General features: G+C 50.5%; 4 protein-coding genes across 4 annotated transcripts; 2 read left to right on the plus strand and 2 right to left on the minus strand.

The window, feature by feature from the left end:
• Positions 1 to 493: 493 nt before the first annotated feature.
• Positions 494 to 2,571, plus strand: AAFC00_007091 (uncharacterized protein; the record flags this gene model as incomplete). The annotated part of the gene is made up of 3 exons (XM_069347151.1): positions 494 to 748; positions 802 to 966; positions 1,021 to 2,571. The coding sequence occupies 3 exons, from the start codon at positions 494 to 496 to the stop codon at positions 2,569 to 2,571; spliced, it is 1,971 nt and encodes a 656-aa protein (XP_069200024.1).
• Positions 2,572 to 6,547: 3,976 nt separating this feature from the next.
• On the minus strand, positions 6,548 to 10,352 carry AAFC00_007092 (uncharacterized protein; the record flags this gene model as incomplete). The annotated part of the gene is made up of 5 exons (XM_069347152.1): positions 6,548 to 7,015; positions 7,072 to 7,273; positions 7,328 to 8,909; positions 8,977 to 9,846; positions 9,905 to 10,352. 5 exons carry the CDS (start codon positions 10,350 to 10,352, stop codon positions 6,548 to 6,550), a joined length of 3,570 nt encoding a protein of 1,189 aa, XP_069200025.1.
• Positions 10,353 to 12,542: 2,190 nt separating this feature from the next.
• Positions 12,543 to 13,869, minus strand: AAFC00_007093 (uncharacterized protein; the record flags this gene model as incomplete). Its single annotated transcript, XM_069347153.1, has 4 exons — positions 12,543 to 12,711; positions 12,772 to 13,299; positions 13,349 to 13,371; positions 13,426 to 13,869. 4 exons carry the CDS (start codon positions 13,867 to 13,869, stop codon positions 12,543 to 12,545), a joined length of 1,164 nt encoding a protein of 387 aa, XP_069200026.1.
• A 967-nt stretch (positions 13,870 to 14,836) lies between these two features.
• AAFC00_007094 (uncharacterized protein) lies at positions 14,837 to 17,554 on the plus strand (the record flags this gene model as incomplete). Its single annotated transcript, XM_069348389.1, has 3 exons — positions 14,837 to 15,615; positions 15,729 to 16,073; positions 16,126 to 17,554. The coding sequence occupies 3 exons, from the start codon at positions 14,837 to 14,839 to the stop codon at positions 17,552 to 17,554; spliced, it is 2,553 nt and encodes an 850-aa protein (XP_069200027.1).
• Positions 17,555 to 17,759: the final 205 nt, after the last annotated feature.

Below are 17,759 nucleotides of genomic sequence, written 5' to 3' on the forward strand. Positions count from 1 at the left end.
CCGTACCTCTTAGAAAGCTGAAGGAAAATGGTAATTTTTGGCTTGCAGCCACTGTCCTTTGTCTTCAGCCACCCTTGAACACTGGTTTGTTTAGTGCGGAGAAACCTATATGGAACCAAAAAACATGTAATCGGCTTAAGAAGTACAAGCCGTAAGACCTCGAAAATCCAGGATACAATGTATTAAGCGCCGTGTTGCGCGTTGGCTCTCAGACACGTTGACGGCGTCTGTGCAGGTGTTTCTGAGATGTGAAATGTCCGACAGAGTTTCTGCATTGGAGGGTAGTAACCGCCTGAGACAGCTCAATAGTCGTAGTGGGGTCTTCATTGTTCTAGTTGCTCGCCCCTAGTACAAAGGCAGCTCGACGTTGAAGAACGTTAGCACAGCATGACGCGGGTAGTAATGAACAACGGCAGCATATTAACGGCAAGTATGCCCATCTTTTTGAACATTTCAAGCTCATCTCAATTTCTCTACTCACCTGTACATCATCATGGTGTCTTCAGTATCTCGTTACCTTTCTCAGGCTTTGTCTGCTGCTGCGGCCTTGTCATACCTAGTCACACCGGCACAATGCCTGAGCTCTGCCCAGTGGCGCTCGCAATCCATTTATCAGGTCGTCACAGACAGATTCGCCAGGACCGATGGATCAACCACGGCTGATTGCGACATTGCCCACTATTGCGGAGGATCATGGAGGGGTATAATTAACAAGCTCGACTACATCCAAAACATGGGCTTTACTGCCGTGAGTATCCAGAGGTGATGCTTGAGAGAACAATTTCACTGATATCAGGTCAGATTTGGATCAGTCCTGTTGTGAAGAATGTCGATGTATCTAAGAGTAATCCAGATGGACAAGCCTACCACGGATACTGGGCGCAGGATATCTACCAAATCAACACCAATTTTGGACCAGCTTCAGATCTTGTAGCACTATCCAGTGCTCTCCACGCTCGGGGCATGGTGCGTTAGATGGGTTTTATTCTGCCGAATTCAAGAGCTAACATCGATGCGTAGTACCTCATGGTCGACGTCACACCTAACCACATGGGCTACAATGGTGCACGTAACAGTGTCGACTATAGCACTATCAACCCCTTCAACCAACAGACTTATTTCCACTCAGCCTGCTCCATCGACTATTCGAGTCAGACTAGTATTGAGACATGCTGGGCCGGGGACAACACGGTTGCTCTGCCAGACTTGCGAACCGAAGATACTAATGTTGTGACTATGTTCCAGACCTGGATTAAGCAATTAGTCTCCAACTACACCATTGATGGCCTCAGAATTGATAGCGCTGCTCACATCGATCAAGCCTTCTTCCCTCCGTTCGGTGAAGCTGCTGGCGTTTATACCATGGGTGAAGTTTTCAACGGCAACGAATGGCAGTATTGCGAGTACCAGGATTACATGGACGGCATGCTGAATTACCCGGCATACTTCTGGATCACGCAAGCCTTCAAGGCCCCCGGAGGCAGTATAAGCAGTCTTGTTAACGGCATCGAGATCATGATCGGCCAATGTTCTGATACCACTCTTCTTGGCTCCTTCATTGAGAATCATGACCAGCCTCGATTTCCCTCATACACCTCTGACACAGCACTAACAAAGAATGCTGTCGCATTCAGTATGCTTGCCGACGGTATCCCAATCATCTACCAAGGTCAAGAGCAATCTTTCAGCGGCGCGTCAGTGCCAGCCAATCGTGAGGCCTTGTGGACATCGGGCTACTCCAAGACTTCGAGCATGTATACCTACATCACACGCCTCAACCAGATCCGCAAGCGCGCAATTGGCCAGGATACTGGTTACTTGCCCTACAACGCCTACCCGGTATATTCTGATGACTCGACCATCGTCATGCGAAAGGGTGCGACGAATGGTCAAGTAGTCGGCGTGTTCACAAACAAGGGCTCCTCGGGCAGTGGATCATTCACACTCTCTTCAAAAGCCAGTGGTTTCACGGCTGGACAGTCCGTTACTGATTTGCTCACCTGCAAGTCACAAACCACCAACTCGAACGGCGACCTGGCTGTGACCATCGTTGGCGGTCTTCCTCAGGTTTTCTATCCTTCTGCTCAACTATTTGGAAGTCCCATCTGTGGATCGTCAGCAATGTCGGCATCCTCGGCATCCGCGACATCCTCCGGCAACGGTAGGGTCAAGAGCACTCTTTCCACATCCGCCACAGCATCCGCTTCCAGCTCCGGCAGCTCAGCATGTGCCACACCAACGTCGGTCACAGTCACTTTCGAAGAGGCAATCAACTCGACGAGCGGTTTCGCCTCGGGATCCATCAAGATTGTTGGCTCAGTCTCTCAACTTGGTTCTTGGGATCCCAAATCAGCCATTGACCTAAAGGAAGATAATTCTGACGAGTGCGATGACTACTTTTGGGGCACGGTCTCTCTGCCACCTGGCAAAGTTATCCAGTACAAATACATCAGTATTGGTAAGGATGGCTATGTCAGCTGGGAGGCAGATCCAAATCACACCTACTCCGTACCATCAGGGTGCTCAGCTACCGCTGCCCCGACTGTCTCCGACACCTGGCAAACCAAGTAATTAGCCTCCTCTTGCAGCGCCCTTGGATCCTCTTCAACTGAGCTTTACAGTCAATCTACTCTTACTGGAAGTATATGATGCATTGCGAAAGTGAAGAGCAGGAGTATCCGGGTTTGATTTTCTCACGATTCCCCTTCTTTCTTTTCTATTTCGTGTTTTCACAACAAAATTTGGACTTATGTATGAGACTTGTTTGCGATGCAATTCAGGTTACGGTGGAGCTTCTTGGTTATTAGATTCAATTGGCAAAGTACGGTCTTGTTTTCTTCTGCAAGCTTTGCTTTATCTTTTCAGCTGTATACCGTCTGTATCATTTTTTAATTCTTTTGTAAATAATTCGGATGCTATAATGTAACTTTCCATTCACAATTCTCGATACCGTGAACGATGTCGATGTCAATCTCGTGTCCTTCGTCGATCCATGTAGCGGATAGTACTCATTCTTCCATTTCACGGACGAAACTAAATTCTAGTTCTCCCTTCCAGCAAATACGAGCCTGCAGTGGTACGAACATGGTTTATCCCTGCCCAATCTCGCATATGCCCACGTTCTCCATGTTGAATTTTACGCTTGTCTGTCTCCTCCCTTTGCGTCTGCCTCGTGCTGAACAACGGTGTCGAAGCTGTGCCTCCATCAATTTTGCTTTGACAATCCAATTCCAGATCGATCGTCAATTATCTTGCGCCTATTCGCCAATCTGTCATATTGCATCCTCTCGAGTAGTAAAATGTAATCAATCATAGGTCTAAATGGCTTGGTTTCATCATGGATCGTAATGATCTGAAGAGACGTGACTCGAAACGGCTATGACGTTTCAATTGTTTCCCTGCATCTCTGTCTCAGCTTATCCAAGGCTGAAGTGCATATCGTTTTTGATCAGCTTACTGTCTCATCTCATGGAATGGTACATTGCATCTCTTTGTTAGTGGAGCTTCAGCACACCACAGGCTCATCGGTGATGAGTATATGCATCCCTTGCATTTCTATTACTTCTTCTGTCGAGAGCTGTTGTCACTCTTCGTTCGTCCTTCAGGTCATGTAAATTGAATGGTGACATCGTGAGGTATCATACCAAAGGCAAGCACCACATTCTAGGAAGCCCCTCATATCCAGCCATACGGTTACCGGAACTCACTATACATCATTCCGCCTTTGGAGGATCTGCATCTTCTGGTGATCAATCTGTCATACTTCATCCTACCTCACCGTTATACACCTTCGACTCAGCTCCGGAAGTGTATTAAAAGGATGACGTAAATACTGCGAAGCTTGAGAGTGCTTACCTACTGTACATAGCAGCTCGACATGGATCGTGATATCCACGTCACTGCCTCTCGAGTAATTATGACTTCGATCCACGATGCAGCCTTAACGAAGAGTTGACAAATTTAATCTTTCAGCGCTCAAGACCATCTTATCAGATTTTTTACGATGATCCGTTCCAACGATATCCTTCGAATGCTGCGCAGCCATAGTCACAATTCCGTAGTGTTGTTAACGCTTCTGTAATACCTGTGTCGTAGCGCGACCTCCTATATCTTCCAAGATCAACAGAATCCGTTATAAAAATAGTCATAGACATGAATCTTGTGCCATTCAAACATGATACTGCAGCCTCTATCCTTCTCCATACTGTGATACAATCGGCTCTCTTGTCAGAATAGTGCCTCTGGCCATGGATGTGTGGTATGCAGTACGTGTCTTTGAACGTTTCATGTTTGTCTTGTCTCTTCCCCACGTCATGTCGTTGAGACTACATCACTCACCACACGACCATTAGGTTTTATGCCAGGGTTTCGGGTCTTATGCAGGTACGTGAAACCCCAACGACAGTGGACTCACTCTATGGAAGAGAAAAGAAGGCGGGAATACAGGAAAGGTCTAAGTCAGTTGGCTACTTAGGTACGAACGCTACTGGAAAATACACGTATACATTGCGACTTCTTACTCGACGGCTACAAACGTAGGAAAGTGTGCTAATGCTTTATCCCTCTTTTCTGCTAAAACTCCTTACCAGAGATTTGGGAGCAGACTGTCGTAGACACGTTCCGATCCTCTGGATTTGCCTATCTCGGTCATTCTCATACAAAGAATCGAAGATGGGGGCGTTTGCTTTGTTCATTGCAACGTCACGGTTTCTCTATTGCATCCTACAACATCACCACCACCAGATGTGATGAATTCTCCACTGTGGCCGATCGTCGTCCTCGTGCTGAGAGGGGGATTTCCACCCCACGTACTGACATCTAGATATTGTAATAGACGGTTGAAGTGGCGTTCAGTCAGTGATAGCTCGAGCTACTGGTATGTATGTCTCGATTTGCTAGCCGTCTAAGACGTGGTCTTCTCGACATGACTTCGTCGGCGACAACGCGGCGTAACTTACCAGTCAGATGGTTTTCGATTTGGTCATTCGGTGCGTAATAGTCACACGTAGTAGTCACCACTCAAGCTGTCTAGGCTAATGCTTCACGCACACTCGGTGATGAGGTAAATTAATGACTTGACAATACAATGTGGACTTTGAAGAGCGAAAAAGGTACTACCATTCACGGAAAAACGCACCGCTCTCTTGCTATGATCGAAAGAGGGTATCGGTCTTTGGTAAGGTATCCAAGAACTTGTCCGCGTAGTATGCTTGTCCTCAAAACTACACCGTCTTATGACCTCACCGTAACCTAGTCTAGAGGGTTTATATGGCCAAGCACCAAGTAGACGGGCTGTACCATTGATAAGTGACATGAAATCATGTATTAGAACATGTCGCTGAGGGAGACTTGAAGACTATATACACTTTGTCGAGATCTCTGTCATGATCATAATCAAAACCCAGCAGACCCCGGCCTTCAGAACCAAAGCCCTCTCGAGTCTCCCGATGTGATACCATAGCTTTTCCTTGCTTGTAATCCGTTGCGCTAGTCTCTTCATCTAAGCAATTTTCCTATATGGCGAAGCGCACTATCATATTATTACATTTTGATCTACATCTCTCTATTGCACATTTCCTTTCGATCTCTCCCTCCCAATCAAACCTATTCATCGAAAGTAGATCCCACTTCTGCACCAAAACGCCAAGTCAGGCGTGCGAGTCTTTTGACACCTGTACACTCGACAAAACAGCGCAATCGCAAAGAGGAAAGGGTTATATACATTGCCCTACACTATGGTCCTGCAACGGGTCCGTAGTAGTGTGTCAGAAACAAGCATGTTTTATGTACCACAGACTTTCGCCTCTTTCCCAGGCGAGGATCTCTAAGCATAAGTACCGTGAGGATAAAGGAGGAGCAGAATAAGAAGAAGCATAGGGCAGGACTATGAAAGATTTTGCGGGGACTCCGATTTGGTACTGTTGTCGCGATATTGCTCCGTGTCATGCATCGCCTGATCAAGCTGCCATTTATGACGATCCGAAGCTGAAATGGGGGATAACACTACTAGGCAATCGGAAGAGGCAGAGACGGAGAGCAGGGTAGGGAAGACACTTTTAATTCGAGATATCGAAGTTTCGCGCGTGCTGTATAGCTTACATGATAGGCGAAATACTACTCTGTTGGTGGATATCAAACGGAAGAAAGGGTGAAGAATAAGAAAAGAAAAGGCAACAAAAACCGCACTTATAGCCCTATCAATTAATACGACAAGGATTTATTTGTGCTCGAGAAGAAGCCATAGCGAAACTCGGAACTTTCCCACCCAAGAACAAGAAGAACAGGGAAAACAAGGAGCTCCAAAAAGTAGTCAAGGAAAAAAAACACTATCGCATGTGCGCACGCGCGTACGCACGCATGCACAACCAGAACGGACTGGTTGATGAAGGGGTGGGAACAAAAATCCTCATCTATCTGCTCTCTTTACGTGTGCCTTCGCTTCCTAATGCCCCTTGCTGCGCTAGTGGTAGTGAACTCCGTTTTTTTTTGGTCTCGTTATGCCTCGTCTTTCTGTCCTCTCCTCTCGGTTGATGATAAATTTACGTGATCATTGAAATTCGGCCGTGTATGAGAATCCCCGGAACTCTTCTTGCATGGCTTGTGTGAGCACTGACTGCACGGGTGTCAGGACGGGCGTGACGCTCGTGAACTCGGAGTCGAAGTTGCTCGTGTCGGTCTTGCTCTTGACTTGTGGCAAAAAGGGCGCGGGGACGCGCTTGTGGTAAATGTCTTCCCAGTTGACATTCTTAAAGAAGGCGTGACTCATGATCTCCTGGGCGTCGGTCGGTCCGGATCCGAGACGCAATTCGGGCTCGCGCGTGAGCAACTTCTGTAATATCGAAACGCTGTCGCGAGGCATATGGATAGGGTAGAGAGGCTCGTCGGCCAAAATAGCATCGTAAATTTCGTCCTCGTCCTCACCACGGAATGGAGACTGCTGGAGAAGCATTTGGTAGATCAGAACTCCAAACGCCCACCAGTCCACTGCTCGGCCGTATTTCTTGTCTAGTAAAATCTGCGAGATAGGTCAGTAAAGGCAAATTGCAATTTGACAGATAAAACAATACTTACCTCGGGTGCCATGAATTCAGGAGTACCGCAGAAAGTGCTGGTGGTCGAACCGTACCACATGTCTTCTTTGCAGAGACCGTAATCCGCCACCTTGATGTGACCGTCGAGCGTAAGCATGATGTTGTCGAGCTTGAGATCACGGTAGATGACGCCATTCTCGTGGAAGTACTTGAGCGCAAGGCAGACCTCAGCAGCGTAGAACCTGGTTTTGTATGTCAGCGAGATTTTGGTGATCTTCGAAGATGCCTAGACATACTGTGCTCGCTTGGTGCCGAATTGTCCCCTCTGAATGTGCAACATCAGATCACCACCACTTATGTACTCCATGACAAAGTAGATTCTGGTCTCCGTCTGGAAGCAAGCATGCAAACTGAGCAAGAAAGGATGTCTCTCCTTGTTAGCGATCAAGAACACTCTCTTCTCCGAACGGGTACTCTCGACTTCATCGTTCTCGATGATGAATTCCTTCTTGAGCACCTTGATGGCATACAACTGCTTGGATGTTTTGGTCTCTGCAAGCATGACCTTACCGAAGTTGCCCTTACCAAGCACAGCAAGGAAGTTGAAATGGTCGAGACCAACGCGCACGTTGGATCCTTGCTGGCCGGCGGCCTTGCGGCCAGCGGGGGGGACCACATTGGCAGACGTCTTTGCCTGTGGCGATGCCGGCGTCACCGCTGTGCTTGGAGATTGAGGACCCTGGCCAGCGTACTGTGCCGCTCGGGCAGTCTGAGACGCCGAAGGCTGCGACGGCGGTTGTGAGAGCGGTTGTACGGGGAAGCCAGAGACAGCTGCGTAGTCGGCAGGGTTGTAGCCTTGCGGCGGCGGCGATGCCTGCGAATTCCGCTGGCTGTACACAGGGTCGGTGGATGGAGGACCAGACGACCGGTTCTGGTTCTGGGAGCTGTAATCAGTCGATTGCCTTTGATAAGGTGCAGGTCTCTGTTGCTCGGGTGCGGAGGTCCTCTTGCCGGACAAGGCGGCGGCTGCAGCAGCTGCGGCAGACTGTGAAGAGTAGGCTCGTTGTGCTGGTGGCGGTCTCGGTTCCGGCGAGCTCGGCGTCGTGGGATAGGACGCTCTTGCGGCTCCAGCAGCGTCGACCGAGGTCTGTGAGGCATACTGGGAATTTCTGTTGCCCGGAGCATCATAATTCTCGGACAGACGGTCCTTGCCGTAAGACAAAGGACGATCCTGGGGTGTTGCGACCTGCTCTTGACCGCCAGCCGAGAGGGAGAAAGAGGGTTGTGACTGATGGGCGGCGGGTCTCGCACTCGCTGGACGCAATGTGCGGTTCGCCATGGATGTCGTTCCCGAGACACTGGTCTGCTGGCGTCCTTTTGTCTTCTTGATCTCGCCCATGATATCAGTGAGTCTCTCCATCGACATTCCGCAAAAGTCTGGGACAAAATGTATGCAATTCACGTGACACGTCAGTCCACACTCGTTGCATTTCCGTGCTTGTTTTCTGCCGAGAGTCAACATGTAACCACAATGGCAGCACCAGTTGGCGCCCATGTTGGAGAATGGCTCGAATCTATGCGGGATGCGATGGTTGATCTTCTCCTCGTCAGGATCGGACTCGTTGTTGGACTTGCTGATGCACTTGGTGACAACGTTGGAGTAGCACTTTTTGTGGCAGGTCAGTCTGCAGTCGGCACACTGCATGCCTGCCGTGTACTTGAGGAAGTCTCCACACAGCGCGCAACGCATGATGTTGTAGAAAGTCTGTTGCACAAACTTGTGACCATACTGCTCGATGGCCTCCTCTTTACGTTGACGGATGGCGCCTTTGCGTCCGAGACCGGCGTCGAAGGGTTGTTGTTTGTTGCTTTGTTTGACTGCGAGATTTGGTCAGTGATTGAGGAGAAAAGCAATGTGCATGTGCATGTGCACGTCCGCACTCACCAAACGTGAGAGCCAGCTTTATCTTGCCCACGGGCTCGAGTGAGAACCAATCGTCAATGATCTGGGGGTGTGTCTGAGGCACAGGTCCTCCCGGAGCCGCGCCTGGGGCAGCAGCTTGAGCGCCGGGAGGGGGTTGGAACTGAGGCATGTCCGGACGCGAGCCCGGTCCACCGGCGCCGGCGCCGGCGCCCGCTCCGGATCCCCCTCCAGGCGAATTGCCTTCGTCCATGTGGTCGGCAGACATCCATCCCGAGTTTTTGAATTCGCTCTCGATACGCTTGCGTCGCATTTCCTCGGCAATGTCTGAGATTCGTATCCACAGCATGCCTACCGGGGTCGGATGGTCGCCCGCCTTGTCGTAGACGGTCAGCTCGATCTCGTTCGCCTTGTCGATGTCGAACTCGTGCATTTCGTCAATCCATCGGTCCGTCCTCGTGGCCTTGGTCCTGCCCTTGAATGAGTCCTCGACCTTCATCATGACGAATGTCTCGGGGCCTCTGGAGAAGCGGCCTGTGGCGGCATGGTCGACGTCGGCAACTGCCTGCACTCGGATCTGCAGGTGACCCGACAAGGGCTTGCGCTGGCTGGGCATGTTCAGACTGTCGTCGTCTTGCATGTCGGCGCCAATGTCGACGTGCAGGTCTTCGTGTCGTTTGAGTGCCTGCTTCAGCAGCTGGATCTTCTGGCTACTCTCGATGCGTCTGCCCTCGGCCTCTGCCCTGCTCTTGCGGTCACCCTCCAGCTGGTACAGGCGCACCATCTTCTCGATACCGTCCTTGTACTGTTTTTCCACGCTGAGCTTGAACTCGAGCTGGGACAACATGAGCTGGATGCGTGGGCCAAGATGTGGTGTCTCAGCCTTGATCAGGTCTATGGTGTGGTCACTCATGTTAGCTCTCACTCATGTGAGCTCTTACGATGCACATACCGAGTCTGCTGTAGTTGGGTCGTCCTTTCGCTCCGGGGCCTGGTGCCGGAGGAGCGTAAGGCGCCCGGGGGGGCATGAGCCCGTTGCCCCCTCCCATGCTGTATCCGCCAGGGCCAGGCGCGCCGTACCCGCTCGCTTCAGCAGGGGTGTCCGGATAGCCTGAGGACTGTGTCGGTACTCCATGAGCAGGTGTCGGTGGCGCGCCATTTCCCGAGTCGAGGGACATGGAGCCCATGTCGCCGCCCAGCTTGCGCGTCTGGAGCTCTTGCAGCGTCTTCTCGAAATACTGCAGGTTTCGTCGCGCGTCTCGCACTTGACTGTCGATGCGCGAGTTGACAGACGAGTTGTTGGTCGCTTGCCTCATCTGATTGGCGGCGTTGATGAGCATCTTCTCGCGGTCGATCTTTCGCAGCAGATCGCTGATGGTCGCATCGTCGGTGGCGCTCATCTTGTCGGATTTGATTTGATTCTGATATATGCCGAGAACTACTGTAGTGAATTATCTATCGGGCTTGAGACGCGTCTTGCCGTGCCATGCACATGCACATGCACAGCGGACGGCCGGGTCGACGTGTTTTTGTTGTTGTTGCTGCTGATAATATGTATATACGTGACTGTCTTCCGGGTGGGACAGAGTATATGAGATTGGCAAAGCAGTCGTGATGGCGCCGTAAAGGTAAATATTAGGAAGCCCTGGGAGTCGGAGGTTAGAACCAAATGGCGGCAAAGACGACAGTAGTGCTTGTTGATGATGACTTGTCCAGGGAAGAGAAAAGGATGTCACGAGAGAAACAAAAATCGTCAGAGACGGCGATACTTGTCACGGATCAAGAGTAGAAGACAATATGGAAGGGTGGAGGAATGAGTGAGGGGTGGAATTGGTGGTGAGTCTGAATGGGTGCGGCGGATTATTGGCAGATGTGATGGGCGGCCGAGGGGTAAATTCGTACCAAGAAAACAACAAGTGACAGCTCAGGGCAGCAGTCAAGTCGAGCCAAACAGAACAGTCAGAGAAAGCAGAGAACACGGAAAGCAGAGAGCGGTGGGGTGGGCGCGTGCGTGCGTTTCCTGCCTGACTGCGTTCGTGCGTACTGTACTGTACACTGCCAGCAAAAGGCGGGCAGGCAAGAATAATGCCACAAGAGAAAGCAGGAGAACCGAAGCCGTGAACAAGAGCTTAGACCAGAAGAGAGTATCGTCTCCTATACTCCGCGACTGCGCCCCGGTGCTGGTGGTGGCTAGTGCTCCTGTATAACGGGCACAGGGAGATTGTGATGACACAGCCCGCAACTGGGCAGATAGAGAGAGAGAGTTTGGGGACAGAGAGAGAGAGAGAGAGGGGGGGGGGAGACGGATAGACGGAGTGGCGGAGAATGATTAGAGGCCAACGATAGGATGGGGTGGGTGAGTGGGTTTGGCTTGTTTTGGTCCAAAGACTGCTGCTCTGTTGCTTTGCTTTGCTTCCACTTCCACCAGATATGGGAAAACACGAAAAGAGCCAGCTAAGGTTCTTGTGAAGTACGGTACACGATACGCACTACTTGCAAGCATTCAACTGTTGCTCGTGCCTTGCCGCCCTTACCCGTGTGCAGAGTACGGTAGGATGGAGAGAGCGGCGAATAAGGTAGCCTGGAAACACAGCTCGACTGAAGTGGGCTGCTTCGTGTTCGATCGACTGTTTGTTCTCTGATGTCAGAACGCAAATATACGCTGTGACGGGCAGGACTAAGGCCAAGGCAAGGGTAAGATAAGGTAAGGTAGGTAAGGTGGGTAATTATTGGTACCTTTAGGGGAAGATGGAGGCTCGGGAGGGCTTCGCTACTCAGCCACAAGTGGAGTGGAAGGGATCCGAAAGCTTGACTCGAAGCTTTGCCAAATCAAATGCACACTTGCCCATATGCACAGATGCACACAAATGCATAGATGCCCCCGTCTAAGTCTGTGCCACGTCGCCGAATAAGACAGCGACTTACCTGAGGCTCATATCATCACAGCTTGCGAAAAGAACACAGAGTTTCAAGAAGCTTCGGTAGCAGTCTGGTGTCTGGTGACTCTGTGTGTCGGGTGATGTCCCGAGCGCACCGTCAAGAGCAAGATAACAGATACCACTTGTACGACCTTACATTGTGATAGGTACATCATGATACCGGTTGCAGGACACCTTATCCACAGATTTATGCTGCAAACTGCTTCACATGTCTATAGTATGATTGCAGGCAGGTGGGGCGGATGTGAGTACCAATTAACGCAATCACCTACATGACTGTGCGCCCATTCTTCATACCTATCTCGCTTCAGGTCATCATCTCATCGTTACCATCGAGCTGCATTGTCAGGCTGATGATTAGTATCCTTGTCACTTGAGAAAGAACATGCCTTAGCAAGAATCTTGCAATGGTAATGTCCAGCGCATTGATCCATCCATCAGTGGTGTCCGCGCTGATCGCGATCCAACCAAAGTTACCCGATCCTATTGGGATTAATGACAGGGACATTCGCCAAGAAGGACCCTTGTGAGTAATTTCAAAGCCTTCCCCCGTGAATGCCTGCTGTGAACAGCACTTCAGACGGTGTCATGAGCTATTCGGTGATCAGGATGTGCCAATGCTCTTTCGCTCTAGACATCTGCCTCAGTGCTTTAGCACCAGGCGTACTTCTCATTACCAATCCACTCCACCTCCTCAGCTGGATTTTCGTGACCTGCTCCGTACCATCTCAAGCTTGAGATACTGTCCTTCTCCCTGTGGACTACATCGACGGTCTCTTCCAACATACGACCTGCCGTTATTGTCAAATGACTAGGATTCCTGTTGCTTCACGTCAGTCTCAGCCTTCTACTGTACGAGCTCTTGTTTGTGTGTGAATACCATATGTCTACTTCCCCCATGTTCCATTCGCTTGCTTGTGCTTGTGCTGCAGCAAGTAGAGCAGCAATTGCTGCGGCAACTTCTTCCTTCTTCGGGCCCGCTATCTTCGCTTCGCTGTCAAGCAACCCTTGGTCGTCGGATGCAAGTCGAAGAATGTGAAGTGTGTTGCCCTTAGGATCGGCCGGATCCGAATTATACCACATTCTCGTCCAGATGCACCACACTCGTTTGCCAGAGTCCAATTCGACCACGGCACCCTTGATGTCTGGAGCTTTGCCATAGAGCTCTTTGCCAACAAAACCTTCGCGTGCATGGTGCCATTCGAGCGTGACGACATCAGGCAAGATCGCCACCGTGGTCTTCCCGCTGGTAGACTTCTGTGCTACGCATTGACGCATCAATTGCGCATCCAAGGCACAAAGTTCCTCTAGATCCGCGATTTTCAAGGCTCGGGTCGAGGGCAAGCCTGTTTTAGAAATGTTCGTCTTGGAGGGATGGAGTGATATGTGTGCAGATGGGAAAGGATGCCTGAGTTCAGTCAGAAGAATATTTCTGGCAAACGACGCCGGAGACTAACCATCCTCTGGCTTTGTAGAATTGCTTCTCTGATGTCAGCTTCAGTCGAATTGTCGCCTATAGGAGCTCGTATAGTACCTTGCCAATATCTGACCACAACACGCTGAACGGTGAATCAGACTCTTCGGCCTGCCAGGTTCGCAGCTTCTCGCCGAGATCTGTGATCATGCGCCCGGCATATCCTTTGCCACGGTAGTCAGGTGGACAAAATACACTACAGACGCCATGACATACCACTTCTCTGACTTCACCATTCACAGCAACAAGCGCTTTCTTGTTGATGGTTTCGCAGCTTGATAGGACTGTACGACCATCACCATGCTCGTGAACAAGGACCCAAGGGGTCAACCCACCGTCACGAGTCAAGCGCTCTTGAACAAGCATGGCCTCTCTCCTCAGATATGCCTCCAATGGGAGCGCTCCTTTCCATTCATCACTGTTCAAAACTTGCTGCTCGTGCACCTCCTCTGGAGTTGCTACAACAAGACTAACGCTGGGGTCCTGACGATCTGGGAGAGACATTCTCAATGATTTGATGAGATTGACGAAGCTTGAATTCAACCACTGATGAAGTCAACCTTGCAGTTCAAGGTAGAGGTCTATAAATACTGATCCAGGAAACGTATGCTCGTGCTCCATACCGCTCAAGGTGACGAGGAAACCCGTGGTTAAGCGAGATGGACTAGAAGGTTGGCATATTTTCCAACCAATGGCCATTTGAATCGCGTAATGGCGCTGCTGAATCATGATCATGAGGATCCAGGGCGCGGGGTGTCCGTCCACTTTACCTGCCGAGAAAGGCTGGGCGGCAGCTTACATTCAAGTATGGGTAGGAGGTACCCACTTCAAGGGTCCCTTACCTTACCTAAGGTACCTCACCTTATCCACACATAATTAGCTCGGCGTCATGTGTGGTATGCCGATGTACACCTAAGTCAGTCCATACACTTTTACTTATCCACGTTCGTTCATGCAAGACCGCCTGATGTGACACGAGCAACACGCACGAGTGATCACTCGGAGAATAATGTTTGATGAATCGTACAATTTCTTTCAATCTACCGCTTCGGGCAAAAAGTGCCTAGGCAGCGCCTGCCAGGCACAGTACTGCAACTCCAGATGCCCCAATATTCAGACTGTTGACTCTAGCTCTGCACCTTGACAAGAACAAAGCTATCTTACCACGTAGCCGCCCCCACTCGCAGTGAGAGCATGTTAGCAAAAGATACATGAAATCCGATGAATACACGCTTGAGGTGCACGCCTGGCGGCATTTGACACTCAGCCTCACCTCTGAACAACACTCTGGTGCTTCGAAGTGCTCATCGTGCAAGACATAGCATACTAGCCAACCGTGCCCACTATTCCTGCTTTCGTTGAACTTCTAACAGCTCTGCTACTACAAGTTGTCCTCGTTTTGCTTTAGTCATTCGCTAGCGCGAGACATTCCTTGGACTTGTTCCACGTATGAATCGATCAAAAGTACAACATGACTACGGAACAGAGCACAAATCAGGTCATTGATCTCACAGATTCTGTCAACAGTTCACCACCACATACTTCGCATGGCAAAAGGATGTCTACACCAGGCGCCTCTGACGATCCCATAAATATATCAGATTCCGACAGTGACATCATTGAAACTCTCCCCCATGCAAAACGCAGACGAGGTAATCTTAATAAATCGACTTCAGAGGTAAGGGAGGTACATCGAACCCTTCAGCCTGCTGGCCAGGATGCCAGATTACTAGTGAGCGCAAAGGAGTATACTGTCGCCGATTTTGATCAGTTCTGGGACAACGAAGAAGTTCTGCCTGGCCACTCCAGCCGTAACAAGAGCCCAATCCTGGACAGCTATCTTGGTAATGGCGATGACTACGATACCGAAACCGCTGCTTGGTCAAAAGGCCCAAAGAACGGCCGGTACAAGCATCATCGTAGAGCCGAAGAAAATCATCCAAGTACAGATATAGGATTGCTGCCAAAGCCAGACTCGGTCGTGAAAGCCAACACGGTCGAAGAATGCTTGTCTACCGTCCTTGAATTGTTCCCAGATATCTCCCACGATTACGTCTCTAGACTCTTCTGCGAGTTCAACGGCTTCATGCAAGCGGTGTTAGGCAAAATCGTTGATGAACCAGATTATCCCAAAGAACGAAGTCAGAACGGTAAAGCGCCGGAAGAACCAACCACCATCGTCGAAGACGGAGATGCCATGTACATGGGTCAAAATAGGCATGTGGTACGTGGTAAGCTGCGCAAAGCAATGTACGTAAGAACCTCTCCTTTGGCAAAGAGACTTGTCCTATTCTGTATCACATGACACCCGGCCTATGGTTCATACCACAATACTACAAAACGCGTCTGATTGCACATTCTAGTCTCGAAGCGCTTATCAACGACTTCCCAAATATCCCGGTAACACATATCGAGAAGACCCAGATCGAAAAGATTTATCTTTTCCCTGCATACATTGCCCTTGTAGAGATGCAGTGGATGGATAGACTCCCTTATGGCTCTACTAAGCCGAGACAACACCGTACCGCTAGCCTTAAAGCGCTTGCAGAGCAGCACAAGGATGCAGCAGTCTCTTTGGAGGCTGAGTACGAGGCTGCCAAAAGAGCTCGGTCAAGACTCGAAACTCAACGCGAAAGAATGTTGGCCGAGAAACAGGAAGAAGAGTTGAATAGTGTCAGAGCTAAGGCTAGCGGAACTGTTGCGGATTGGTATGTTGGTGTTCCTCAACGCACTTCCTTCACATGGCTAATGACAGAGCAGTTCCGCTTGCTTCGACAAACTCCCTCTGAATCGAATGATTTGTTGCAGCGGAGAGGACCCCCACTACACATGCTACGAATGCGCTAGCAACTATGTCAGTGCTCAGGTCGGTGATTCGAAAGCTGACCTTGCCTGCCCATCTGGGTGTCAGAGTGCATTCACGGAGGTTCAGTTGCGGTTGCTTCCTGACACCAAGCTCGTGGAGAAGTTGCTCAAGATGCAGCAGGACAAGGATCTCGCTGTGGCTGGGGTCGACGATGTGGTAGAATGCCCCTTTTGCGACTTCAAGGCTGTCTGCCTGCCTATGGAACATGATTTTGAGTTTCGCTGCCGAAGTAGCGATTGTGGCATAACAAGCTGCCGACGTTGCCAACAGCACACGCATATACCTAAAACGTGTGAAGAAGCGGCACAGGAAAGGTCAGAAGACGTGATACTCGAACAAAGGCACAAAATCGAGGAAGCGATGACTCTTGCCTTGGTCAGAAAGTGCAACAACTGCAAGAAGCCCTTCATCAAGGAGCTGGGTTGCAACAAAATGACATGTACCAGCTGTGGGAACAAGCAACGCTACGTGTGCTCTGAATCTGTCACGGACTACAACCACTTCCATAAGCCCGGTGGATGTCCACTTCATGACGATGTCGAGGAACGGCATGCGAGGGAGATCCAGAAGGCCGAAGATGCTGCCAGGGCCGACGCTGTGGTGGAAAATCCATCTATCGACAGCGAACAGCTCAAATTTGAGATTCACGAGAGGGACAGAAAGGCAACGGTTAAAGCTGCGGACCGCCGGCGCAGGCATTTGGACGAGCTTAGAGGTGAAGCATTGCCACGACACGTGCCCGTAGAAGGCGATATCCGGCATCAGGCCCTGCTCATGCAAGCGGCGCGATTGCGCGTCGAGCAACAGGCGAGACATAGGAGACAACGTCCGGACGAAGTTGGAGCTGTCCTAGAGGCAGACAGGCCGAATGGTATCCCTCCATTCAACGCTTTGAACGACGTTGCTGGTCCAGGGATGCTTTTTGCGCAGCGACCTCACGCGATGCACGATGACCTTGCCAGGGTACGTGCTGGAGGTCGTCAACCTCCTCATCGTGCCGAGACCGAAGCGCTGCAGCCACTCGATAACCTTGCGTGGCGTGATCGAGCAACTCGTCTGTTAGCGGAACGTATGACATGGCAGGCTCGAGAAAGTGCAGCGACACATCCAACAACGGGCGGAATATATCGTATGCCTGGCGCGCCCGCCCAGAGGCACTCTCAAGGTGGTAATGGCATGCCTGTTATTGGTGCGGCATTGCAAGACGCAGCTATCGATGCCCGAGCTCGTTGGCCGGCTTTGCATGACCCCTTGGAAGCAAGGAGGGCTCTCACAGAGGAACTGCGACTGTTTAGTCAAGACGTCGCCAGACGTGGAATATAATATTTTATCAAGGCCATGAGTCTTACGGAAAAGTGGACCGCGCACTTTGCGAACACGGCCTATCATCTGAAGTATCTCTTGCTATTCATTTCGTAAGAAGTCTCAACAAGAGACGACGACTGAGACACACACACAACATAGATTGCTTTCTGAGATAAGGGGTCCTCAAGTCTGCTATGGTATGGGCAAGACGGATCGGAATGGA

The sequence above is a fragment of the Neodothiora populina genome, assembly GCF_041146345.1.
Source record: "Neodothiora populina strain CPC 39397 chromosome Unknown canker_contig_8, whole genome shotgun sequence".
Taxonomy (NCBI): domain Eukaryota; kingdom Fungi; phylum Ascomycota; class Dothideomycetes; order Dothideales; family Dothioraceae; genus Neodothiora; species Neodothiora populina.